Source organism: Petromyzon marinus, chromosome 57 (genome assembly GCF_048934315.1).
Source record: "Petromyzon marinus isolate PM22_M1 ecotype Great Lakes invasive population chromosome 57, UKy_Petmar_22M1.pri1.0, whole genome shotgun sequence".
Lineage (NCBI taxonomy): Eukaryota > Metazoa > Chordata > Hyperoartia > Petromyzontiformes > Petromyzontidae > Petromyzon > Petromyzon marinus.
The window spans coordinates 8,634,276-8,660,450 of NC_133723.1; the positions used below are offsets into that span (position 1 = coordinate 8,634,276).

The window sequence follows — 26,175 nt, forward strand, 5'->3', positions numbered from 1 at the left end:
CGTACACAAATAATAATAATAATACGTTTACACTTTAACACGTAGGCTTTCACGACCAATATCATCCACAATAGAGGTTTACGTGTTGTGGCTTGGCTCTCCAACACAGAAGCGGTTAGTGCTGTACTAGTGACGAATTGGCCACGTTCTGTTTACGTGACAACCCTTACGAGTTGGCAGTGTCGGGTGGTGGCGGGTTTTAATGACACATATATATTTACGCTATCTAACCCAAAAAAACCCCCCTAAACTATGAATAATTTTACATCTTCATTGGCAACGGTCGGCAAAACCCCGCGGGTTTCAGAGCCGCACGCGGCTCTTCAAGGACCGCTTCGTGACGTTATCCCCGAGTACCGCGGCTCTTGCCATTTCCAGCTGTTCTTTTTCATAATGGGCACTTTGTAGGCCAGTGTCAGAAGTATGAAAACATAATAATTAGGCGTTTACCCCCTTTGAGGCGCGTTAAGATGTCCAAACACCAAATATAAACCTTTTTGCAAGGAATCAAGTCTGAATTAACCACACACATTACTTGTGCTGAACATGTAAACAAACGTGGCTCTGATAATATATGATGCATTGTCTTTGAAACTGAGTGGACTAGTCTCACCAGCCTCAGGCCAGAGAACGCCAAAAGGCGAACAGCACAAGGACAATGCCACACGTGTCAGAGCAGTTATAGGTCGTGGTGAGCAGCAAGCTATATCATGGGATACCTTTTTTCCCAGTATCAAAAGTATGAAGAATAAGAGTAGGTTTTACCATATTCTTATTTTTGGTAGAGGCCAATCAGTGTCAAAGACACTGCATTTTATTTATCAAAGCCATGTTTGTTTGCATGTTCACCACATTTACGTGTGGTTAATGCAGACTCGATTCCTTGAAAAAGGTATCAATTTTGTGCTTGAACATCTTAACACAAATTCTGTTTTATTATTATAGCTCGGGGTGAGCAGCTACAAAATTGGACCTTTTGATACTGGTAAAAAGGTCCCATTTTGTATCCTTCTTCAGCTCTTCGTATGGCTGCTGATGGAGATGCCGAGCAGCGACTACCAGGAGCAGCGACTACAATTTCACATTCAGCTGTCCAGGAGCCAGCGGAGTGGTGCATCATCTTTTGCAAGGAATCAAAGTCCGCATGAACCACACACATTACTTATGGTGAACACGCAAACAAACATTTGCTTTCATACTTTTTTTCTGTTTACCGAATTTGAACAAAAATCGTCTCTTCTGACCGTGAGCGACGGTCAAACCGCGACCAACACGAGGGCCCTCTCCACGCCGCACCGCGAAATAATATTAACAATAATAATTATACGCCCCAGCACCTGCGTGCCGGCCGATCCACGCCACCGGTTCCATCTCCCACGCAGGGCGTCCTCTTTGGGGCGAGGTTCCCCACTTTGGATGCCACTCCAACGTTGGTTTGGACCCACCGGCTATCATCATCGTCATCATCTTTCGTCGCCTCTTCCGGTGTCCCGCGCGCGCCCAGACCCACTTAGATTTCGTGAGCCAAAGTGATGTCTCGAATATTTGCACGTAAACTATAAAGTCCGAGCACGGTTGGCGAAGAATGGTGTGAAAGAAGTTCCAACATACATAAACTCATATTCTTGGTTCTTTCGGTGGTTTTCACACCTGATGATGATTGCTTGTGTTGCAGTCGAAACGTCAGAATTTTATTGTTTATATTTTTATTATTTTATTGTTTCCCTTCTACATGACTTTACCAAAATAACCAAGAATATGAATCCCTGCAGTCACGAAAGCTTTAAATCAAATTACATAAACTCATTTTATCTGACCAGGTAAGGCCCACTGAGCTCTATAGCTTTTTCAGAAGCGACGTGGCTATAACAAATGATAGCTCAACGAAGTTGAGCTAAATGCGGAGGGAAAAACCAGAGGACCTGGAAAAAATCCACGCAACCATGGGGAGAGAGACATTCAAACTCCAAATATACAGCTTAACTACCTCGCCTGGTATACACGAGGTCGTGGGGTTCGATCCCGACCCTGACGCCTGCTGCTGTATATTTGGAGTTTGCGTGTCGCTCTCTCTGCGGTCACGTGGATTTTTTTTTCTCCGGGTCCTCCGGTTTTTCACTCCACATTTAGATACGTGCGTTTCGGAGTATATGGCTGATGCTACGAATGTCCACGTGATGATAAGCCACTTCGTTGGGTTATCACGTGATAGCCGGGTCGCTTCTGGAAAAGAAATCTACACAGCTCAGTGGGCCTTACCTGGTGAAAAACCCCCAAAAAGTTTACTTTCGTAAATAGTTTACGCGTCCGTTTGCAGTTCAACAACAAAATAACATCGGCACTGGTTCTGCTGCTGACAGCAACAATTTTTATTAACTTGGGATAAAATGCATCCACCAGAAGAACAATATGGTAAAGCTACAACCAAAATATACACACAGGATAAGGAAAGCCGTAATTATTTTATTGTCTCAAAACTACACTACACACTGAGGGCCACACCTACTAACAATAACATAAACGAGGCTTGCTGGGAAAACAACAACAACAAAATAACACGATAAAATAAAATGGAAATAAAACAAATGGCGACACACGTTTTGTGGAAGGTGGCTGGGGTGACGGAGGGAGGAGAAACATAATCAGGAGACGTACGTACATTCAAAAACATTACAAACAGCATTGGCGTTCGAAGGGGGAAAAGCGATTCCACCCTTCACTCAGTTATTCCCAAAAGACCGTGCCTCGACATACGGACGCAGTAAATATGTTGATGAGTGCTTTACTGCGGGGTGGGTGGGGGGGGGAACTTCTCTTTCGTGATACAAATACTTACACAAACCTTCCCCTCTACTTTACACGAACGTCAACCCCCTAACAGCTATACAAAGGCTAAACAAAGGAAGAAGAAAAACAACCCCAAACGATTTAATGCAAGAGATTATATTTTTTTGTCTTTTTCTCCCCCCCCCCACCGCCCGGATGTTTTTCGTTATTTTTAAATAATTTTTATCTTCGGTTTTGTGTGTGTGTGTGTTTGCCCCCCACTCCACACCACCTCCCACACCACAACCCCCCCCCCACCCCCCACCGAACCCTCTTCCTCCCCACGGAGACTTTGGAGACGCGAGTCTGAAACAGCCTTGACGTGGGTTAAGTTGACACCACCACCATACAACAGAAGATTCGTTTACACAGGAAAACAAAAGGCATGGCTAATCAATAATGCAAGACGGTGTGTATATGTACTGTATATATACACACACACAGACATATATATACATATATATGGAGGTAATATTTAAAATCTTCACTCTCCTAAATCTTGCCCACGTGTTTTTGTTTTTTTGTTTGTTTAATAACCCTGAGTACCACAATCCGGCGAGAGGGTCTTTAGCCTCGTGAGCATCACGCGACAAAAAATGACTTTGCCCTACGGTTTGGCGTGAACAATTTTTTCTTTCAAATACCCACATTTGGAGATATCTCCAGATCACTCGGATGTCAAACGTATTGATTGTGTTATATCCACAACAACAACCAAAAAAAAAACCGGTGGCTTTTTGTCAAAAGTGTACACTTTAATGTGAAAAACCAAAACACGAAAAAAATTCTGTTTTAACATGCAAAGGAAAGGCACGATTTTTTTCCCCATATGGAAAATAAATATGTTCGCGATCGATGGCGCATGCACAAAAATTTGTGCGCTTGCACCGCACGCGACACAGGTTAAAGTGTCCGCAAATGAGTACGGTACAACGTCGCATATCCGACTGTCACATGTCCACCCCGAACCAAATGAACCGCCCGCACACCAAGTGCCGTCTTTGTGCATGATGGCGTAACCCCCCTGATTTTTTCATAAAGAGACCTTTTCGCGCACGCATACACAAGGTACCATTCATAATAAAGAGGTTTTTGGGGTTAGATCGAGTAAGTATACATGTGCGGCAACCTTCCACCACCCGACGCAGCCAATCAGTAAGGGATTTGTCGCGTTGGAGAGTAAATCCACAACATTTACAATCTGAGTAGCACTGTGACGCGTCGCTGGTAATTACATCCAGCATCATCGGGCCATTTGCCAGAAGAGTGAAGCAACCCACCTGCTTCCGGTCTTAAATAGAGCAGCAGCAGCAGCAGCAGGACGACGTCATCGCTGAACAGACAAATCCCTCACTAGTTGGCTGTGTCGGGTGGTGGAGGGTTACGACACATTTTATACTGACGCGATCTAACCCCAAAAATCTTTATCATGAATATAATGTTGGTCGCGAAAGCCTGCAACGTGTGAAAGGGTACAATTTCCCCCACTTCTGTCACAGAGTGAGGCATTTACCTCCCGTTCAAAGCAGCTTAACGCTCTGCTCTTTGTCTGCCAACGTATTTGGGTGTAATTGCTATTTGTCTTATTAGATGTTCATATATCTGACTTTTTTTAATACAATATCGACCTATACCTCAGTCACCCCCCCCCTCCCACAGCGAGTCGGATACGCGACGTTGTTATAATCTTACGCAATTTAGTCTTGTCGCGTAACCCTCTTGTGCGATTAAAATCTAAACTCTCGGAGATTCGGATGCCGGGATGGCTCAGACGTAAACCAGTACAAGACAGAGGGGGGGGGGGCACGGTAAACATGGAACGTTGGCCCGACGATGGTTGCGAGCTTCGGATGAAAAAAAAAATCTGATTTGGGATTGTAAGATTTGCTCTTTAAAGGGCTATTTCTGATCAACGATTTGCGATACGCAACCGTTTCACGCTCGCGTGTCCTCGTGCCCGCCAAAGTGAGGTCGCCCCGAGGTTGGCCGTGACATCGCTCCCGTGGAGAAAATCACGCAAGCGATTCAACGTACCGAGTGGTCTCGTGCCATAATCTCGAGTCAATCCGAAAACAAAACCAGATTGTTTTTTTTCCTTTCGCCTCACGAGTTTAATTTATCTCGGCCCCGATTTTCGGAGAAAATGATTTTTATATGAATCTGAAAGTTGTGGGAAATCGCCCAATATAGTACACGGCAACAATTATGCGTTTGGGCCCTATGCATTGTGGGAATTAACCCACAATCCCATGCAAGCCTCGGGTCCGGGCTGCTGTGTATGTATAAACATTCTGTGGAGCGGTGGTGGTGTGCTAACCAACTGGGGAAGCCCCACAACACCACGCACAACATTATGTCGGTGTCATAACGAGCGAAAACGTTACGCGCTGGACAAGCCGCGTCGTTTAAAATAGTCACTCGCGAGATATAATTAAGTTAATAGAATGAATGCTATATAAAAAAAACGACAGCATGTTTAGCAGTGTAATCAGAGAGATAAGCTCTTTGGCTTGTATAAGGATATGACTTCGAGCCAATATGGATTCACCGCTATAGTTTTTGCAAATCCTGCAGCTCACTGCATGGGGGAGCCTCAATCCTTTAGCGTAAGTGTGTCTCTTGCTTTAGCACCACCACTGCTCAACCAGACACAGCACCCGCATAGAAACGGCGGTTATATCCCATGAGGCAGAGCTCACTAAATGGTAAAAAAACCCCCCAAACATTGCGCGTGAATATGCAACTGCTCGACACATTTATCCAGCCCCGACACCACTTGTTCCCAGCCGATTAACCGCTCACAGGGACGTGGGGGCGTACGTAGAGAGGAGAGGATTTTCAATTTTGGGATGCAAAGTTGACGTGCAATATTTAAACGGCATCAATTTGTTTCAATTTCCTCAAGTATTTTTGTTTTCCTTTGCGTGACACATTTACCGCGAGACAGAGGGAAACTAGGATTTGTATAAATTAGTTGAATGGGAACTCGACCCATTTCACTCTGCTTTTATATATTATCCCATCTGTGTGTGTTGAATTAGAACGTGGAACATTTTTTTTTAAAAAAAGTTTGGATATTCATTTTGAATAAGCCAAAGTTATTCATAAGAACGTTTTTTTTTGGGATTAGAGATCGCGTAAAAATGTGTCATGAAGCCATCTCCACCCCGACGCGGCCAATTGGTAAGGTTTGTCACGCGAACAAAACGTGTCCAAATAGTTAACCACTTCATCGCTAAACTGGTTGTGTTAAGAGAACAAACCCACAGCATTTTTTTAAAATTTGAGTACGACGTTTCGCCGCCGGTGATTTGCAACCAGCTTCATCAGGCGATTAAAAATAAAAAATAAAACATCTCGTCATCGTAGCCGGTCGACCGGCCCTTACGTTTACAAGCGGCAGGGAAACGCAAACTAAAAATAAACAAACCGCAAAAACCAATTTCGATGAGCGTGGCCAATATACGAATAACAAAGTACGCGACATTTCATTTTCCATACGGTAAAAACGTCGAGGGGGGGGGGGGGCGGGGGCGGGGGCGGGGGTGCGGTGGCGGGGGGGGCTTTGAAATGAGGGTAACGGGAGGCCGAGGGTCGCGATGGGACATTACGAAAGGGGCACTCACACGTGGGGCACGCCGGACATGCAATGGAAACAGCACCACCGGCGAGCGTGGCGGCTGAAGGGGGCAGCCGTGAGTTTTAAGCGCAGAGGTCCACGAGAAAGGGAATAAGAGGAAGAGGAAAAAAAACCGCCCTCGCGAAAAAAACGTGTCCGTTACTGCACGAAGGTTTCAAAACCAATGTTAAGCGATTAAGTCTACGGTACAATATGTAACAATCGTTCTCACAAAAAAACCCTATGCAATAAGTAGAATTCATTTCAACGACTACACTTAGAAGAAGAGGGAGAAAAACAATTCCTTTCGCGAAAAGAAAAGAGTGGGTGTGAAGCGTGCGTTTTTTTTTTTAAATGATTTAAAGCAATGATGAGATATGAATATTATTATTCTTAAAAAGCAGTGCTCTCAGAATGCCAACATAACCCAAATCACTGAATCCTTCTCTCAGTCAAACAAAGCCTATGAGGTAGAATCGACTATACAATCTTTTTTTTCTTCTTTGGTTATTTAAAAAATACATAATAGTAATAATAATAAATCAGTATTAATAATATAATAAAAAGGGGGAAAAATCAGAACAGATCAAAATATGAAGGCAATAACAAGCATTTTATCTTCTTAAAACACAGCTTTATGACAAAATACATATTAAATATTATGCTATCTTACTGTTATTGAGGTATATCATGATATTGGAAAATGATCTTTCACAGAATATTAAGAGGTATTTGATACCGGTTACCATTGTTGTGTGTTGTGTATCACAGCATAAACCCGATAATTACCGTACAATCTGTACACGTTGCAATACAAACCGTAGAGATAGTTAAAATTTGGTTAACAATGCCATAAGAAACACTTCCGGAAAAGTGTCATTTTTTAATTTTTTTTTTAAACCTGGAAAAGTAAGCACTGGTGTAAAAAGAAAAATAATTAATCAAACAGGAAAAAAAAACCGTAAATAAATCCTATGCTTGGTGCACAACCCAATCGTGACTTTCCAGACCTCTCCAAAAAAAAAAAAGCGAAACTTATCACCACCGCCGACCGTTAAAAACCTTTCGACAGAAACTCCGTCAAAAGAAAAAGAAGCAATGTACACACGCGCCAGGTTCAGATACCCGCTAGCCGGCAGAACAGAAGCGTAAACACAGGCGCAGGTTGAGAAGAGTGTGTGGGGCTGTGCGCGTCCGACTGCTTTGGCATGCACGTCCCCGAAAGCTTACAGCGATTAGGCTCGAGCCGAGCCGGCGTACGTACGGCACTCTTCCGCGGCTGCCATCGACTGACAAAATATGATTCGGAGGATCTTAAAGCTTAACCCACTACAAACGCAAGAAGCAAGTGCTATTACTCCTGAATTGTTTCTTGTTTCATCCGTGTGTGCGAGCTAACGCGCGCACATATAAGTGTGGGGAACTGAAACCAGGGGGGGGGGGGGGGGCGGGGGGAGGGTGCTTCGTTTATTAAGCGGAATACATTCCGGGGCATCCCCTGGCATCCGACCAATACCCCCCAGAACCCACCACCCACAGCGTGGAGGAGGGGGGGGGGGATTACATGGTGGCTAAGTAGGAAGCTGGGAATATTTTTCTGCAGCTCGGCCCTCGACAGCTCCGGCTGAATTTAAGCCCCGACTGAAAGAGAATGACAAAGGGGGGGGAGGCGAAATCGTGAATTTGCGCTGGATGGTGATGTATTTATAAATCTTTATTCTCGTGGGTTTTCTGTCCATTGGTATCGCTGCAATAAATCCTAAATTGTGTTTTTTTTTTTCCTCTCTCTCTCTCTCAAAATTATTAATATTTAAAAAAGCAAAAACAAAACCTTTTTAAATGTTTTTTTTTTAGTTTTTTTCTTTTTTTTTCTCTTTAAAACTTATAACCCGTGTCAGTTTCCTTTTGCAAGCACATCAGGAGCTATAGGCAAACTAAAGTAGGTCCCTAGCTGGCCATTCCACGTTTCAAACCCGCCTGACGATAAACATCATCTTCTGATTAACATCATCTTCTGATTAATACGCGGGAGGGGGACAGCCATTTACAAGACTTACTTAAAAAGCTTATGGGGCATATATTGCTTCACTCTTCTCCCCATAAAGCTATTAAATTCGTCATTATTTTTTTTTTAAATCATCATCATCCCATCATCACCAACCAACAGTATCATCAATCACCACCACCACCACCAGTATCAACATCATCACTACGTTACGTGAATTCATTTGTGGTTAAACTGCCCCGGTGGTTGTGTGCACTAGAACGTGTATTTTTCTTTCCTCCGAACACACCCGAAAAAGGCAACGTCTGATAAGGACCTGAATATCCTTACAAAAATCCCCACCTCAAATATTCTTTAAAGCGTGTCACATGCCAAAATGAAATGTATTAAAAAACGTCTTTGGTTTACTCTGCTTTTTCTTTTTTCAAGAGGCACATAAGCCCCCCCCCACCCCTCCCCCCCCCCCACACATACTTTGTCAACAACAGATTGCTACAACAGCAACCTGATTTTTACAATAAGCTCGTTAGGTTTTAGGCTTTGGTATCAGCTATGCCCTGCACTGGTTTGACACGAAGCGTCTAACGTCTACCCATGATGAGGATGGTTTGAACGAACCAACAAGTGACATGGGACCCCTTTTCTGCTGTCCGTGGGTTCACGTCTGCATTTTGCAAAGTAAGGCTGCTCAGTGATCATTCAAGAAAAAAGTTTAAATGTGCATTATTTTTTTTTGGAATTTAACGACGATGAGAAGACACAAAAAAAACCCCACGTTTTTCTTTTTTTACTGGCCTACAAGAAGATGACCCGCAAGATGGAGACACGTTGCGTTGAGTCAACGACGGCAATCGAAACCGTGCCGAGTCGCAGTTTTGCGCGCGTCCGCAAAAGGAATTAGAAGTGTGAGTATTTATTAGTGTTACTTTATACAACGTCGAGCCTACGTGAGCCGTCTGTACAAAACCAATCGAACTCAATATTGCTGAAACGCAGTAATGCTGATTTTTTTTTTGAGAAAGAAAAAAAACAATCCTTCATAATTAAATGAATGCCAATGGAACTGAGTAAGATATACATATATATTTTCCTTTTTCTTTCCCCCCACCCATCCCCCCCACCCATCCCCCCCACCCATCCCCCCCACCCCACCCCCCCCAAGAGGTAAAATGGTTTACAGTATCATACGGTGAAGCCACGCATGGTTTGATTTGAGTGCATGTGCTAAGGTTTATGTGGGGGACTTGCGGGCACACACACGCACAAACCCCCTCCCCGGCGCCTCGGCACGTCTGCGGACCGACGTCGTTTAGTCGCTGATGTGGAATTGGAACGCTCGGCGCACAATTGCCGCTTCGGCGATGCTGGGAAAAGTGCATTCCTCTACAATTCATTGAATAATGTTAACGTTAACCAGAAAATGCCTTCTTTCTTTCATACGTACGGGTCAGGCCAGGACTCCCCAGTCGCGAGCGGGGTTATTGCGGGTTCAAATTTCTACCTCCGTGGCGAACTCAGGTCCATCGCGAGCATCATCATCGTCGTCGTCGTCGTCGTTATCTGCGCTGGGCAGCTAAAATCCGGAACCGTGTCGGGAGACTTGAGCAGATTTCTGCCCGGGGAAAGTCACCGGTCGTTCTCGTCAAAGCCGATTAAAGGAACGGTTGCCAGTCAAAAAAGATGACTTTAAACACCGATGGACGAGAACAACGTCCAATTGAGGACAGGAGGCAGGAGCCATGCTCGCAAATCTTACACAAGAGGTCGAATTACAAGAATCAAGTGGGAATATACACGTACAGGCCGGCCTTGGGTCGATATCCACTGCTGGAAGAGGACCTCCCCACGCAACGGACGATGCGGAAGTTGCCTGACCGTACTTCACGCCGATTGGTGCAAGCGCAGGAGCGCGGTACAACAATAGGTTGTGCTGCACCACCACTCCGATGCACACATTAATTTATAAGCTCTTGTCGACACCAATTGCCGAGGGTACATACTCTTCCTCGCACACTCACTTCTCCTGAGGCCGTGAACAATTTTGTGCAAATTTGCATCGTACGTTGGCGTCAAAAAACTCTCGCGCTCTGTTCGGGTCAAGAGAAATTTGTGAATCGCGAATCGTTTTCACCGTTCTTTTATATCATAAATCCGCTTCCGTCAGCGCCGTCGGAAACTCCGCCGGGCGTCTCTCTCACGCCGTGCCCGATTTCGACACCCGCTCACCCAACGGACCTGAACATTCTGCAATGTGAACATCGGGGCACCCGCCGGGCCGGTATCCCTCGTCAGAAGGCCTTGGTTTGAAAAAATAATAATTTGATTGATTGAGGCATCGCGGTCATCTTTGGGTGGATCGCGCCCATTCCAACGACTCCTCACGCTCGGCCACGTGCTTACTACGCTAACCGGGGGCGGGGGGGGGGAGGGGGGGGATGGGGGAACTCCGATTAGCGTGTGTCCTTGCAAGTCCCGGCAAAACTCGCCCATCATTACTCCCTTTTCATGTTCATGATCGAGGGTGATATCCTGAAAGGCCTGACCGTCAGGCCCAACCCCCACGCCCAGCTCCCAAACAACCGTCTGCGGTTCAAGGGGGGACTGCAGTTCTGCGGGAAACGTCACGCACCGATCCTCCGAGGGGCGTCGGTAAAAGGGGGGTAAAGGGGAGGTAGGGAGGGGCGGGGGGCTGCACGGGGGTGGCGGGGCCAGGGAGAAAATAAGAAGTGCATTCGATTTACGCAGAACTACAGTCGCGATCCGTCGCGTCGCCGCGTCATTGCATCATCGCGTCGCTTGCGGTCGTACCGGCGGACTGTGCGGGCGGGCGGGAGAGAGGGACAGAGTTGAGAGAGGTGAGAGAGGTGAGAGAGGTTAGAGAGAGAAAAGAAGGGAACGGTTTGGGGAGCGGTGAGGGAAGTGTGGGGGGGGGGGGGGGGGGGTGCGGAGCGGGTGGGAGCCGTGCTCGCTCGCTGCTCGTTCACGGCGGCGAAGGGGGGCCGCCCCCCCCCCTCTGCGAGGGCGCGGGGAGGCCCTTGGCGAGCAGGGCGTGCGCGTGCGCCAGCGCCAGGGGGTGGGCCGCCAGCGCCAGCCCGGGGGCCGACGGGCCGGGGCTGGACGGCACGTCTCGTGCTGCCGTTACCGACGCGGCGGCGCCACCGCTACTGCTGCTGCTGCTGCTGCCGCCGCCGCCGCCGCTGTTGTTGTTGTTGTTGGTGTTGCCGCCGGCGCCGCCGGTGCCAGTGCCGGTGCCGCTGTGGCTGCTGCTGCTGCTGCTGGCGCTGCCGCCACCTCCGCCGGCGACGCCGCTGGTGCTCGGGACCACGGAGGGTGGCACCACCGGCATTTGTGGGCGACGGGCGAACAGCACTCCTGTGCAAAGACAAAGATTCCCCCGTGAGGGGGGGGCCTTAACGGACTTGCTGGGGCAAGTGCTGTTGGCGAGCAGCACCGATTGTTTAAAGGCCACCACGACGCATGAGGGGGATCATTTTCACTCCATGCTAGCGAGTCATTTTAAGGGCGAGTCGCCCTACAGGAGGGCCCAGGACTGCTTCGAGTGGTGGGGTGTGGACGATGCTGCACCGTGCGTAGCCAACCGTGCTAATTGGAGGTGGTGCCAGTGCCCACCGTCTCCATGATGCTGGGAGGTGGTGGCCAACGGAAAAAAAAAAGATCAGCTCCACTATTTGGCAGATGCCAACTGCCCCGTAGATTGTCACCACTTGAGTTTGAGGAATGAATGAACACAAAGGGGCATTCTGAACATGCCACTTGAACTCTGCACGAGGAGACGGCCACGTTTCACAACTCTTTTGCTCCTATTCATGAGTCAGCTTTATTGGGTTAGATCGCGTGAATATAAAAATGTGTCGTTAACCGACCGCCACCACCAAAAGTCGCGTAGATAGAAAATGTATGGATGACGACGTTTCGATCGCAACACAAGCGACCGCCCCACCTGAAGACGGTCGCTTGTGTTGCGATCGCAACGTCGTGATCTATTAATTTTCTAGCTACTTGGTGACTTTACCGAAAGAACCAAAGAGTATGGATTCCTGCAGTCACGAAAGCTTCAAATCAATCAGCTATCACTTCAGCACATCGGTGTGATGGCGAGTAAACCCACAATATTTACAATTGAGCACAACGTTTCACTGGTGATTACAACCAGCTTCATCAGGCGATTTGACAAACCTTACTAATTGGCTGTGTCGGGTGGTGGTGAGTTAATGACACATCATACTTACGTGACCTAACACAAAAAAAACGAAAGCCGACGTGTTAAATCTTTTTTTTGTTTGGTGGTCTAAACGATGATGCGATCACGTTGAAACTATTTTAACACAATTTTACATTTTACCGGGTAAGGCCCACTGAACTTTGTAGCTCTTTTTCAGAAGTGACCTGGCCACAAACGATAACTCAACGAAGTGGCTCATCATCATCATGTGGACATTCATAGCAGCCAAATACTCTTTAATGCACGTTTCTAAATGTGGAGGGAAAAACTAGACGACCAGGAGAAAAATATATACGTGCCCACGGGGAGAACATGCAAACTCCCAATATACAACAGGTCGCAGGGTCGGAATCAAACCCACGACCTCCTGCATACCAGGCGAGGACGTTAACATCTCCTAGCCACCATGGCACCCATTTGCAGCGTAGTGGATGCAATGCAGTTATCACGTGACACGCAATCAACATTATGGGGAGTTGTGTCTCCGCGCTGTTTGCGAGCAGCGCGTGCGTGAGCCGTTATAGTTTTCACGTTGACAGCGAGCGACGGTTAGTGTCGCCAGCGTCCAGCGCCCTCACCTGTGTAGAGAATTCCATTGATCTCGATGGACATGTTGATGCTGCTCGTGCCATTGGTCGACAAGTTCAGAGCCATCTCCTGCCTCTCTTCTGCAAACAGCAGGCACACATTCAAACAACGCCTTATTTACCATGCCCGCAACAACAAAAAAAACGAGATAACTCCACGTCGAATATCAAAGACACGACGAGTCGCTGGCAAACGAGCACCAACCGTAAAAATAAAATAAAACGAAACTCCCATCGATTTCATTTGTGCGACCTTGAGATTGTTTGGTAAGAATGAATGATAGGCGAGTTTATCTGCGAGTGTAAACGCGACAACTGGTTATGTACTCAAGGACCTCCGCTAACATTTGACATTTGGCAAAACATTTTTCACCTCATTTGACACCTGCGCAATAGCGGTTAACGGCATGGTGGCGTTATTGCTTTACGGTTATTTTTCCCGGGTGAGGGGTAGTGTGCGGGGGGGGGAGGGCACGTGGTGGCGGTGGCGGTGGGGGTAAGGTAAATTTATAACAATAAAAAATAAAAAGGCACCGCGCGAGTGACGTTCGCCGTTTTCATTGCCCACGCTGCCTTTAACGGAGGGCCACGGGAGACATTCAAATAGGTCAAGGTGAGGTCGCTGCGCTATCAGCGGCGGGGCGCGTTATAGTGTGGCGGGGGGGGGGGGTCCGCACGGATCCACCCCCTCTCCTCCTCCCCCTCATCCTTCTCGTCGCCCAATGGAGAGTAGATCAAAAGAAATTGCCCCGACGAAGTTTTTATGCCTTTATTATGAGGCTCGGCCCAGGTCAATATTTAACCCAAGTCAAAAGTTCATACGTGGACAGATTAAGAACGGAAAAAAATATATATACGTGTGTGCGTGTGTGTACGTGACCACGCGGTTTATTTGCAAGTGCAAGGGAACGCCAATAAGTTTTGGGAACCGACTCGTACACAGTACACGTACTCGTTCCTAATGCTGTACCCTGTAAGGTAAAGGGCACCCCGTACTTTAGAAGTGCTTCTTGTTGTGTGTTATTTTGTTGTCCTTCATCCCACACCTCCGATTAGCTTAGTTGGCTACGTACGGTGGGAAAGAAGTTCAACATACACATATACGCACGTACGCACGAGTCTTATAATCCAGTTGTTGCGTGTGTGCGTGAGAGAGACCAGATCTCTGTAACTTCTACGATGCAAGTTTGGGGTGCGTCTTACTTTCCAGAACGTCTCATAATCCGGAGGATACGGTCATGTTAATTTGGTTGTTTACACGGGCCCAACCTCACTCAGTATGTCGCATTAATATATTTTTTTATTTCAATAGGGTCCAGCGTGGGCCATTTGTTTCCGATCGTTCGAGCATTTTCGCGGCCGATTTCCACGTTTAAAAAAAAAATCTGGCATTTGGGTGTTCATAATATCAACGAACAATCTCCCAGGGGCCTCTTACGGGGCGTTATGTCAGCACAATCATTTATTGAATTATCTGGCTAATAAAAAAAAATACCAATCGACCCCGAGCCCATCTCATCTACGAGTTAATGAATCAATGAAAATAGTAATTAACAAACTCCAGCCATTGTCAATCAGCTAACTACGAAGGGGGGGGGGAGGAACGGTTTATATATTACTCTCCCCCGATGTTAGCCGCGGTCAGGAATCGAACTCTCGGTGACCCACGTTTACAGCGCGGCACGCCATACCGCCGGTACCAATGCACAAACCCCCAACGAATCCTTCAAGGCGACGTTTAATGTTCAATGATTCACTCGAACATCACAGTTACAACCGCGCCTTTTCGAGGCGGTCGGTTTAAGGGGGGGAGCGCGGCTGTGGGATTGGAGGGGGGTGGGGGGGGGCGCCCGAGGAGGTGGGTTTGGGTCCTGCAGTCGGCAATCAATTTGGTCCGAGCCATAAGCTATTTATACGGCTTGCCTGCACAGATTGGCATTTATTACGAATCAAAGATCACACGCGCCATCCCGAGTTACTGTCTCAGCAAACATCCGACGTTATGGCGCGGCATTATTGCAGACGCTGGCGGCGCGGTCTTTATGGGCACCGCCGCTCCGTTCTAAAGGTCTCACAGCCGCCTGCCTGGCCACCGGCGGGCGGGGCCTCCGAGTTTATGAAGGTGGCCCCGCGGCTGGAAACAAAACGGGTCGCTCCCTTAAACCCTTGGCGCCAATTTTTTTTGTTTGTTAATGCAATAATAATAATAAAAAAATTTTAAAGCGCGCACTTTTATTTTCCTCCTACGGGAGACAACCGTGAGTGCCCCGAGAAGAAACAACATCAACAACAACAACAACAAAAACCCCCCCCCAAAAAACCCCAAAGCATTGCGAATAAGGAAGAACGCCCTTCGCATGCTGTATAATGCCTCGTGCAGGCGCCTCGTTAGCTCAACAAAACTCGGCCCGTTTTCTCAATTTCGCTGCTGGATGAGTGCTCCCGTGAAGTGTGGACCCACCCCCCCCCCCGCCTCCTCTGCCCCTACTTGTGTTTCAAAAAAATAAATACCCAAGGCCATCTGAATCGTTGTATATTTCCAGAGCTCAGCCACGGACAGCTCCGTTGGAAATGAAGCCTTTTGTTGTGATTTCGTTCGAGCGTCTATTGTGCAAGGACGACGAGGCTGCAAGGGGGTCACTCGTTGCTTGTCGAGCAAATCAAACTCCTGGAGGCGACTTGGCCGAGTGAAGTGCAAAAACTAATTATTATTCTTTAAAAAAATATATATTTCTGCGAAGTTACCGCTCACGTAGCCTCGGCCGTCGACCTGCCGCGCACGAGTTTGTCCGGGATTCAAACCCCGCACTTCAGTGGCGCTAGGTTCAGTGTTCTGACACCGGCACTATATGTGGCGGATCCAAGATCGGGTAAAAGATGGAGGGGGGGGGTGGGGAGAGGTAAAGATTGGTATTTAGTTTTAGCTTCAACAAAGAAAATACACCGAGTGTGCTTATATATTTAATTAAAACAAACAAATTTCAGGACTGCCGCGACACTCCTCTGTATGTCCACGTGATAATGATAATAATAATAAGCCACTTCGTTGAGCTCTCATTCATGATGGCCAGGTCGCTTCTGCTACATGGGCTCAGTGAATGGGGCCCTTGCCTGGTTGAATTAAGAGAGTTCAGTTTTAGTTTGCCGTTTAACGGCCGGTGAAATGTGGGTTGTGACACTGAAGGAGCACAGGGCAGGTTCAGGTCTCGCTCGCCACTGTCAGGGATTCAACTCAGGCGGCTGGATTCGCCACTTCGCCACCGTCACAGCCGTAACGCGGTGATCACGGTGTCTATTCGCAGTAAGCGCGGCAAGGAATTTTACACACAGACAGTATACCGCGGTACATATACCTATGTGTGTGTGTGTGTGTGTCACACACACGTTGTTGTTGTTGTTAGAAGTTGTTGCACATCTGCAAAGCAGATGTACGTGTCGCGCATTCCGTTGGAATGTGATGTGGCAGAATGCCCCTGCGTACGCGCAAACGATATGCACAACAGGTACGCGTGCAATGTGGGCGTAACGTGCATGCGCGCGTGCGCGCGCGTGCGTGTGTGTCTGTGTGTCTGTGTGATCAGCGGATGTGCGCACATACTTGTATTTGGTACTGAGCAGCATGGTGAAGTGTGGTCAAATAACCCCCACGGGACGCACGGCGTGGAGAGACCCTCATCTAGCAGTGGATTGACAAAGGGACTATGCATGTACACGTGTGGTGTTAGCGCTCGACAGCACCAGCGGCCTCGCGCCACTGGTGCAAATTCCACATCACCATGGCGGGAGCCCGTTTAACCCATAGAACAACAACAACAACAACAAACAACGACAGAACCGGACCACCGCTGGCTTCCCACAAAGCGGTACGCTGATTTTATCGACCCCAGAGGAGCGATGGGCCGAGTGAACCCCTTTGGTCTCGCAATCAGAAAGCTCATGAGCTTTCTGATTGCGAGACCAAAGTGAATTGCATAACGTCACGGGGGGCGGGGTAGTAAATCTACGGTAAGTTGAATTTACAGGATTCACCGCTCTGTGTCCCGCGTTGCGATTCCGTTTACGATGGAATTTCACGATGCATAAGTAAAAAAAAAAACAAGGTGCAGTTCTGGAGAGCCTTTCTCTCTCGAGGCGTATCTTGGCCTATTCTTCCACGCTGGACAGATGTCACGGAAGCGGTGGGAGAACCCACGACTAACTGTGGTGGATGGGAGTGGGGCAGCGGTTGTCAAAGTACTTTTGTATTACTATATTCTTCATACAGTAAGTGCATAGAACATGTACCTCACAGCAGCAAGTCAACAAGTGTTTCATATCACGGACGGGGGCAGGGATTTGCTGTGACCTGCTACTAATTCCAGAGGAATCGAGCAAACAGACGGATTGCTTTCGGAACTGGTGGTGCCGCCGCCGGTCAACATCCGCAGGCGAGTGACACCCCAACCGTTTGTGGACGGCCCCCGCTGGGTCAACGAGTGATTGGCCATTCGTGGCTGGAGGTCGGTCAAAAAACCCATCACCAGGGCCCAAGGACCCGCCGATTCCCAACGTTTGGGCTGTACGATTTTAAACCTCTTTCTTTTCCTTAAAAATGACAGTGCGGTTAAATGCGCATTTATCGTCGGGCGAGCGCGCATATTTCATTTGGGCGGTGCGATAACCGATTATAAACCTTTATTTCCCGGCGTCCAGTCTTTATATTGCTGGTGCTGGCACGCAGGCATTAGAGCAATGGAGGGACGGTTCACAACACGAGATGCGTCGCTGTAAAGTTACACAACAACGGCTGATAGCGAGGTCTTATTCAGGTCCAATTATGCATGTCGTAAACTCAAGGAATGTCAGATAAGGACAGGTGTTTTTTTTTTAAATCACCCGATAAGACCCTGGAATTACATTTCAATAAGTCTTCATCGTCGTCATCGTCGTCCATATCAGAAGGCGGTACCAGCAAAATGTAGATTCCACCTGTTCCATCTGTATGGGATCGAGCGTTGAGCGTTGGTCCCCTCGCACGCGTGGGTTATCCTTCGGGCGCGTCCGTTTCCTCCCACGCGTTCATTAATTGGCTGAAAAATCTTAATATGTAGAGCACCGCAGAGCTTGGGCGAGCATTGGTGCCGGCTCGCCACCTGGGCTGCCGCCGCTGCTGCCTTACCGCTCATCTCTGGTCTCTGCTCACACCCCCGAGTCCCCCTCGGTCTTCGAAAGCGAGCGAATATTGTGCGGCGTGTCACAAGTTGACGTTAGCATTATTATCGACGTTATCGTCGCCGTCGTCAACAGCCATTGGAAATCTAAAGCTGGACGAAGGCCATCTCCCTCGTGTCGGCTACACGATCCATCTGGCCTCACACCTGTGACCAAATCACTCTGGCTGGGCGACCGCCAGTGTACTCCGGGCAAAAAATCCACGCGACCACGGGGAGAACGTGCAAAAATGTAAAAATAACAGCAGGCGTCAAGGGTCGGGATCGAACCCACGACCTCCTGTATACCACGCGAGGTAGTTAACATCTCCTAGCCACTATGATGATGATGAGAGAGAGACACGCAAACTCCAAATACACAGCAGGCATCAGGGTCGGGATCGAACCCACGACCTCCTGTATACCAGGCGAGGTAGTTAACATCTCCTAGCCACTGTGATGATGATGAGAGAGAGACACGCAAACTCCAAATACACAGCAGGCATTAGGGTTGGGATCGAACCCACGACCTCCTGTATACCACGTGAGGTAGTTAACATCTCCTAGCCACTATGATGATGATGAGAGAGAGACACGCAAACTCCAAATACACAGCAGGCATCAGGGTCGGGATCGGACCCACGACCTCCTGTATACCAGGTGAGGTAGTTAACATCTCCTAGCCACTATGATGATGATGAGAGAGAGACACGCAAACTCCAAATACACAGCAGGCATCAGGGTCGGGATCGGACCCACGACCTCCTGTATACCAGGTGAGGTAGTTAACACCTCGCCGCCGCGACCCCTACAGTTGACAAACACACGGGAGTCAAGGAGGGGGTGGAGGAGGGGGGCAGGCAGGTGGGGGGGGGGGGGGGGCTCACCGCGGCTGTTGATCTTGATGCTCATGGGGATCTGCGCTGCCATGGCGATGAGGTTTTGCTGCAGCACCTGCTGCATTATGCGCTGCTGCTCTTCGGCCGCCATCGCCATGGCGACGTGGGCGGCCATTTTCTTTTCGGGCGGCTCCCCGGACTCGAGCTTCTCGCGCAGCTGCTCCAGGGCCTGTGCCTGGGCGTGGGCCTGCACCTGAAGAGTGAACGCGCGCTGTTCAATCGGTTATTCATTAATCCGTTCGGCGGTTCACTTGTTCATTTCATCCGAGTCGCGAATTCCGCTCGCCGATTCCGTTTCCCCTGGGTTGCGCACGTTCATTCATTCGGTCACACCGTCCGTTTTGTGCGTATTCATGAATTGAAAAAATCATTTCGTTCCTTCATTCAGTCATTGTTCGTACGTGAATTCACGTGTTCATGAGTTCATATTCGTTAATAGATTCGTTCTTTCGTAGTCATTCGTTCATTCATTCATGAGATCATATTCATTGATTCATTCGTTCATTCATACATTCAGTAATTCGTTCATTCATAAATTCACACAATCGTGAGTTCACTCATTAATTTATTCGTTCATTCATACATTCAGTCGTTCGTTCATTCACTCATGGGTTCATGAGTTCATACTCATTAATTGATTCAGTATTTTGTTCATTCATACATTCAGTCATTCGTTCATTTATATATTCACACGTTTGTAAGTTCATACTCATTAAGTCATCGATTCGTTCATTCATACATTAAGACATTCGTTCATTCATTCATACATTCAGTTATTCGCTGGTTGTTAGTGGCGAGTGCCACGAAAAACTAGTGTCAGGGCAGGCCACGTTTACATCAAAGCCACCGCATTTCTGGGAGGCTCAACACACGGAGAGCTGGAAGCATCTCCTCTCCCTCTCTCTCCAAGCCCCGCCTACTTTTACATAGCCACACCCACGATCTCGCCAGCCCCCTGCCCACACTGCGAGTGGATTGGCCCCTTTCTTGCGTTTGGCCGCGCCCAACTGTTTGTAAGCCACGCCTACTCCTCCGCAAAAAAACTTCACTCACTCTCTCGGCAGCCTTGCCCTTAGCTCGCACGCGACCATACTTCACCGCACTGGTCAATGCGGGTTGGGGAAGTTGGGCAGGACATACGTACGTACGTATACACGGGGAACATAAGAAGTACAGCACAACAATAGATTTTGCTGCACTGCTCTGCAGCCTATAACTGCTGCTCGGATGGTGGTCACCCATCCAAGCACTGTCCAGCATCAAGCCCCGCTTAGCTTCGCGAGATCTGACAAAATACGGTGCACGTTGAGCGATTTTGCTCGTTGGGAAGTACCGCTCAGTACTGTGGTACGACACAGGCGTACAGTATTTTACTTTCCGTGTACGTACGCGCACGGACAGGCGCGGAGGCACTCCAGACTGCGCATGTAGCGGGTTTATATTTATCATCATCAGCAGCAGCAGCATCAACTGGATGCATTCGTTTCCGCAACGGCTCGAGGGATTAAACCCGGGGGGGGGGAAGGGGGGCATTGCCCATCAACGAGGCCGGACGCGCTGCCATTTCGACGCGTCCAGCGTGGGGGCGGGCGAGCCGCGTTGGAGGCAGCGGCGCGCTTGCCCGCCCCGCGACTCGAGAATCGGGGACGTTGACAAAGGGAGTGCAGCGAGAGCTCAACGGGTGCGCTAAAGGGAGCGCGAGGGGAGAGGCGCCGCGCCTTCGTGATTTGAGATGCAGGAAGAGGAACGCGTGTGGATCAAGGGAAGACGCGCAAGTCATGGACATCATGTTGACCGTCAATACGGCAGTACGAAGACAAATAAAACATCTGTTTTTTTTTTTTGGAACTCCCTACGATTCAACAGCTGCCGGGTGCCGTAGATGTACCACAATGTGACATCATAGGATGATTAGTTCGCAATAGACTGCTGCATAAGCTAAGGCTACCTGAACCGAATATATAGTCACATTTCATACGATTATTAAAATATTCACCGCTGGGCCAAGACCATAAAAATTCGTTGCACGAGAGCACAGCTATGTTGCTGGTCGGACACAGAGACCGGGAGTGGAAATCTAGAAATATCGGCATCGCAAGAATGGGAGTCAAAATATAGAAACATCGGCATCGGAAGACTGAGAATCGAAATCTAGAAACATCGGCATCGGAAGAATGGGATTCGAAATCTAGAAACATTGGCATCGCAAGACTGGGAGTCGAAATCTGGAAACATCGGCATCGGAAAAATGGGAGAGTCGAAATCTAGAAACATCGGCATCGGAAGAATGGGATTCGAAATCTAGAAACATCGGCATCGCAAGACTGGGAGTCGAAATCTAGAATCATAGGCATCGGAAAAATGGGAGAGTCGAAATCTAAAAACATCGGCATCGGAAGAATGGGATTCGAAATATAGAAATATTGGCATCGGAAAAATGGGAGAGTCGAAATCAAGAAATATCGGCATCGCAAGAATGGGAGTCGAAATCTAGAAACATTGGCATCGGAAGAATGGGATTCGAAATCTAGAACATCGCAAGACTGGGAGTTGAAGCTAGACAATGGCATTGAATACATCCACCGCTCTGTGTTCCAGGCCTCTAAATCTGTCCCACTGGTCTCTCGGCAGACAGCGCGGTATTTTGCCAATCCAGGAAAATAACCTCCCGGGAGTCTAGACAAACGTAACAACACCTCAATGATTTTTCCTTACCGGGGCTCGCTGGCAAATCCGGAGAGATTTAACGTTTGCCTCTGCCAAGAGGAGGAGGGGGGGGGAAACTGATTTCTTACATCCTGCATTCCCCTCGAGTGCTTAGGTGAAAGAAAAAAATCAAACCTTCCAAACCAGAAATTGAAATGCTTCGCTTTAAAACTCAACGCCGAGGGTGAAGTTGTTTCTTATTGACGTGGTCGCTCGGTCAAGGCGACGCGCTCCTTTTATTTTGGCCTCCATGAACCCACGGGAGAACGATAACGTGAGCACTCGTGGCAACGAGGCTCACAAGCGACCGTACACACATTTTTTTTTTTTTAACGGCCTCGATTGAAAGCATTTTGCCGCGATTCCTTGCTTGGAAAAGAGTGAAATCGCCCCCCACAGTCTGACCGACCTAGTCAGATCTCAAAAGCTACGCTGCGTTGAGCCTGGAGAGTAATTGCATTTCCAAGCATCCATCATTTTGACCGTTGAGAAAAGTGGACCTCGGCAGGACACATCTCATGGTGGCCTGTGGGTGAGGCCCATGAGGACGTCCTGAAGAGGAGATGGAGCGATGAAATCGGTTCGTGCTCGGAATCTGGACGGATTGCTACACCGCAGGATCGGCGACAGTTGGAGGCGGCCTTCATCCAGCAGTGGATTGTTCACGACTGATGACGACGACGATTACGTTCCAGGTCTTTCTTGTAACAAAACAGAAATCACTCCATCTCAATGGCCTCTCACCTGATCATAATTAAAGGTTAAGAAGAAAAAGAAATCAATCTCGACATCGACCGCGAACTCAATATTGATATTACGTTCATCGATATTGTAATCTAATTTTCTCTGCCAAATTTCCAACGTCGATTACGGGATGCGGAGCCCGATAGTCATCGAGTAGCTGGTAGCTCAGCGGTGGCCAACCTGTGGCCCCCCAGGCCACGTGCCTAAGTGTGTTTATTTTAAACCATTACTACGACTACTATTAAACTATTTTATTTTATTTCACCAGGTAAGGCGTACCAAGCTATTCAGCTCTTTTTCAGGAGCGACCTGGCTATCAGAAATTATAGCTCAACGCGTGGCCTTTATCATCACGTGGGAATTCATAGCGGCCAAATACCCTTCAACGCACATCGATTTTTTCGTAGAGGGGAAAACCGGAGGACCTGGAGAAAAATCCACGCGACCACGGGGAGAGAGACACCGCAAACTCGAAATATACAGAAGAATTCGAATCAGAACATTAAGTTATACTGGAGGAATCCGATGAGCCATAACGCTCTTTTTTTCACAGATGTCCAGTCAGGGTCGAGGATCGAACCCAGGACCTCTTGCGCACGAGGCGAGGTAGTTAACATCTCGCCACCGGTGATGCGTGGGGGTCACGGTTGGTGAACACGCACGGCGTCGAGCTTGCGGCCCACCGAGGCGAAGGAGGGGGGCCCCATTTGCGTGCCCCCCCCCCCCCCAAGCCGACCGGTCTGGCTTGCCCATCGCTGGCCTAGCCCGAGACGCAGTGACTGGGCTCGAGGCGGCGGGAGCGGCGGCGGCGAGTTCACAGCTCCCGACCAGAACCGTCGCCACGGCGGGAGCATCCCGCCGACGTCCGTGGCGTCTGCCCACGTCACGAAACGTAGAAAGAGCGCTGGACGGGCTTGCTACGGTGAACAGAACGGGCGATGGGCTGGGGGGGACCCCCATCGTGGCCGATGTTTCTCTCTCCAGAAATTATTTACAATATTCTTGTTCAAATCTGGGAATTGAGCCCAATTGCTGGGTCATTGGTCCGGACAGACCACCCTGGATTAAGGCCACGCCCCCCCCCCCACCCCCGGCTAGGCCGCCGATGATACCTTGTCGTGCTATTTTTGTGAATTGCGCGGTCAAATTGCGGCGACCGCTCGCTCCGAACTACCGAGTTTGTTTTCCCCATTGATGAACGATGCGCTCGCTGACTTCTTAGCAGTCTTGTAATTAATGATAAAAAAAATGAGTGATAAAAAAAATTAGTGGTAAAAAAATTAGTGATAAAAAAATTAGTGATAAAAAAATTAGTGATAAAAAAATTAAACGAGTCATTTTGAGGGTTTCTAAACAGTGTCCGGGGTGGATTTGGCACAAACACAATTACGCAATTTCACTCGAGCGGAGCTCATTTATGAGCGAGGCAATGGTTGTTGAAGAAAATAAATATATACTTATATTGTGTGACGAACGCAATACGAGCCGGGCGTGGACAAAAAAAATAAACGCTTCAATAAACGACACGGGGATCCACGCCAGGATAGGTGCGCTAAGGTACACCAGAGGTCATTTTTATGTTCTTTTGGGATTTGTAATAATTGTCATTGTACGTGCCAGCGGGGTGGACTACAACGAGCAATTGTTCATTGCTTAATTCCCACGGACTAAACGCAAACACAGGTGGACAACACGGCCCGTTGAAGAGGATTATGGCAGCCCAAGAAATTATTTTTTGCGCTCCTCGTGCTGACGATTCTGGCTACGCCATTCCATTCGAGTGCCGCGCCAGGCCTTAACGAGGGCTGACACCTCAGGAGGTGCAAAAAACCCGGGACGTGTGTGTGTGTATGTACGCTGAACTTCTTTCGCACACCACGTAGCCAACCGTACTAACTGGAGGTGCAGAATAATGCGAAGAAGACTATCTCATGATTCCACGAGAGGGGTGGGGTGGTGGGGAGGGGAACCACGTGTAAACACATCGTCCTGATCGGCGTACTATTACGCAACTGACAAATAACCGGGACGTTTCACAAATGTTCCCAGGGATGGCTACCTTCAGAGAGAGCACGTCAAAAATGAACATCTCTCATACAGGATTCTGCCATCGAACCCCCCGGTTTCAACCTTCCGCTGCTGCTGCTGCTGCCTTCACACCTTTAAAGGAGGAACGGACGAGAGATCCACTTCAGCGTCTGAACAGACAACCGAGTTTTTAATCCGCTGTTAATCCATACAGAAAGAGGAAGACGGGGGAGGACGACGCTCAGAAAAAAACCAGGACGGGTGGCAACCGAAGCTGCCGCCACCCCCGCCCCCCCCCACCCATCGAGCCCCCTCGACTCGAGAACTTTGTGGCAGCAGCAGACAGGACAGGTCGTGGGAGCCGCCAGTCCCCCGCGCTGTAAGCCACCATTAACACCTATTAGAACGGGGCCACAAATAAACGGCTCCATTGATTTTCCGGGACCCGGAAGGCTCGCTAGCACCGTAAGTTTATTGACTAAAACTCAACGCGGTGTAGAGAGAGAGAGGAAAAAAACACACACACACGTAAAACAAGGTGGAGAATGAAAAAAACCCCACCAGCAAGACGACCGCTGACCGATTGGGCGCTTGGTCAGAATGCGCCACCCGAGGATTCGCAGGTGCCATGAAATCAACGTTTTTTAAAAAAAAAATTCCACCTGGTAAAGGCCCCACTGAGCCACTGCACGCAGCTCTTTTTGTCAGACCCGACCCTGACAGCTCGAGGAAGTGGCTCATCGTCACGTGGACATTTTTCTTAATTCAGTTGCGGGGGGGGGGGGGGTGGGAGGGGGTTGGGGCTATCATATTTGTATTTATTTGTCGATGACATTGTTAACATTCACAAGTCGGACTTGGTGGGTGGGGGGTAAATTACGATGAAAAAATACTCAACATTGTAAATGCTGTGGCTTGGCTCTCCAACACACCGGTGTGCTGTACTAGTGACAAATTGGCCATGTTCTGTTTACGTGACAACCCTTACTAGTTGGCTGTGTCGGGTGGTGGCGGGTTTAACGACACATTTAGATATTTCCGCGATCTACCCCCAAAAACCTCTTATAATGGATGACATTGGTCGCGAAAGCCTACCGCGTGTGAAACAGAACAAATAGGTTTTACCCTTTCTGGAAATGCGACAGGTGTGAAGATTTTGATTTAAAGCTGTCGTGACTGCAGGGATTCATATTCTTGGTTCTTTCGGTAAAGTCACGTAGAAGGGAAGCAATAAAATAAGAAAAATATATAACACATTAAAATTTTCACGACGTTTCGACTGCAACACAAGCAATCATCATCAGGTGTGAAAACCACAGCAAGAACATT

The 26,175-nt window shown here is 48.4% G+C and overlaps 1 protein-coding gene across 5 annotated transcripts in view; it reads right to left on the minus strand.

The window, feature by feature from the left end:
- Nucleotides 1–11,382: 11,382 nt before the first annotated feature.
- The window catches only part of LOC116954947 (uncharacterized), a 261,733-nt gene continuing 246,940 nt past the window's right edge, over nt 11,383–26,175 (minus strand). For 2 of the 5 annotated variants that reach the window (XM_076052742.1, XM_076052743.1), the window contains exons 8-11: nt 19,357–19,579; nt 16,879–16,956; nt 13,272–13,361; nt 11,383–11,822 (exon numbers count right to left, since the gene is read on the minus strand). In XM_076052742.1, the coding sequence (XP_075908857.1) occupies nt 11,431–11,822; nt 13,272–13,361; nt 16,879–16,956; nt 19,357–19,579 (783 nt within the window). In that variant the 3' untranslated portion in view covers nt 11,383–11,430. The remainder of the gene's footprint in view (nt 11,823–13,271; nt 13,362–16,878; nt 16,957–19,356; nt 19,580–26,175) is intronic. The other 3 variants (XM_076052744.1, XM_076052745.1, XM_076052746.1) reach the window with 3 other exon arrangements.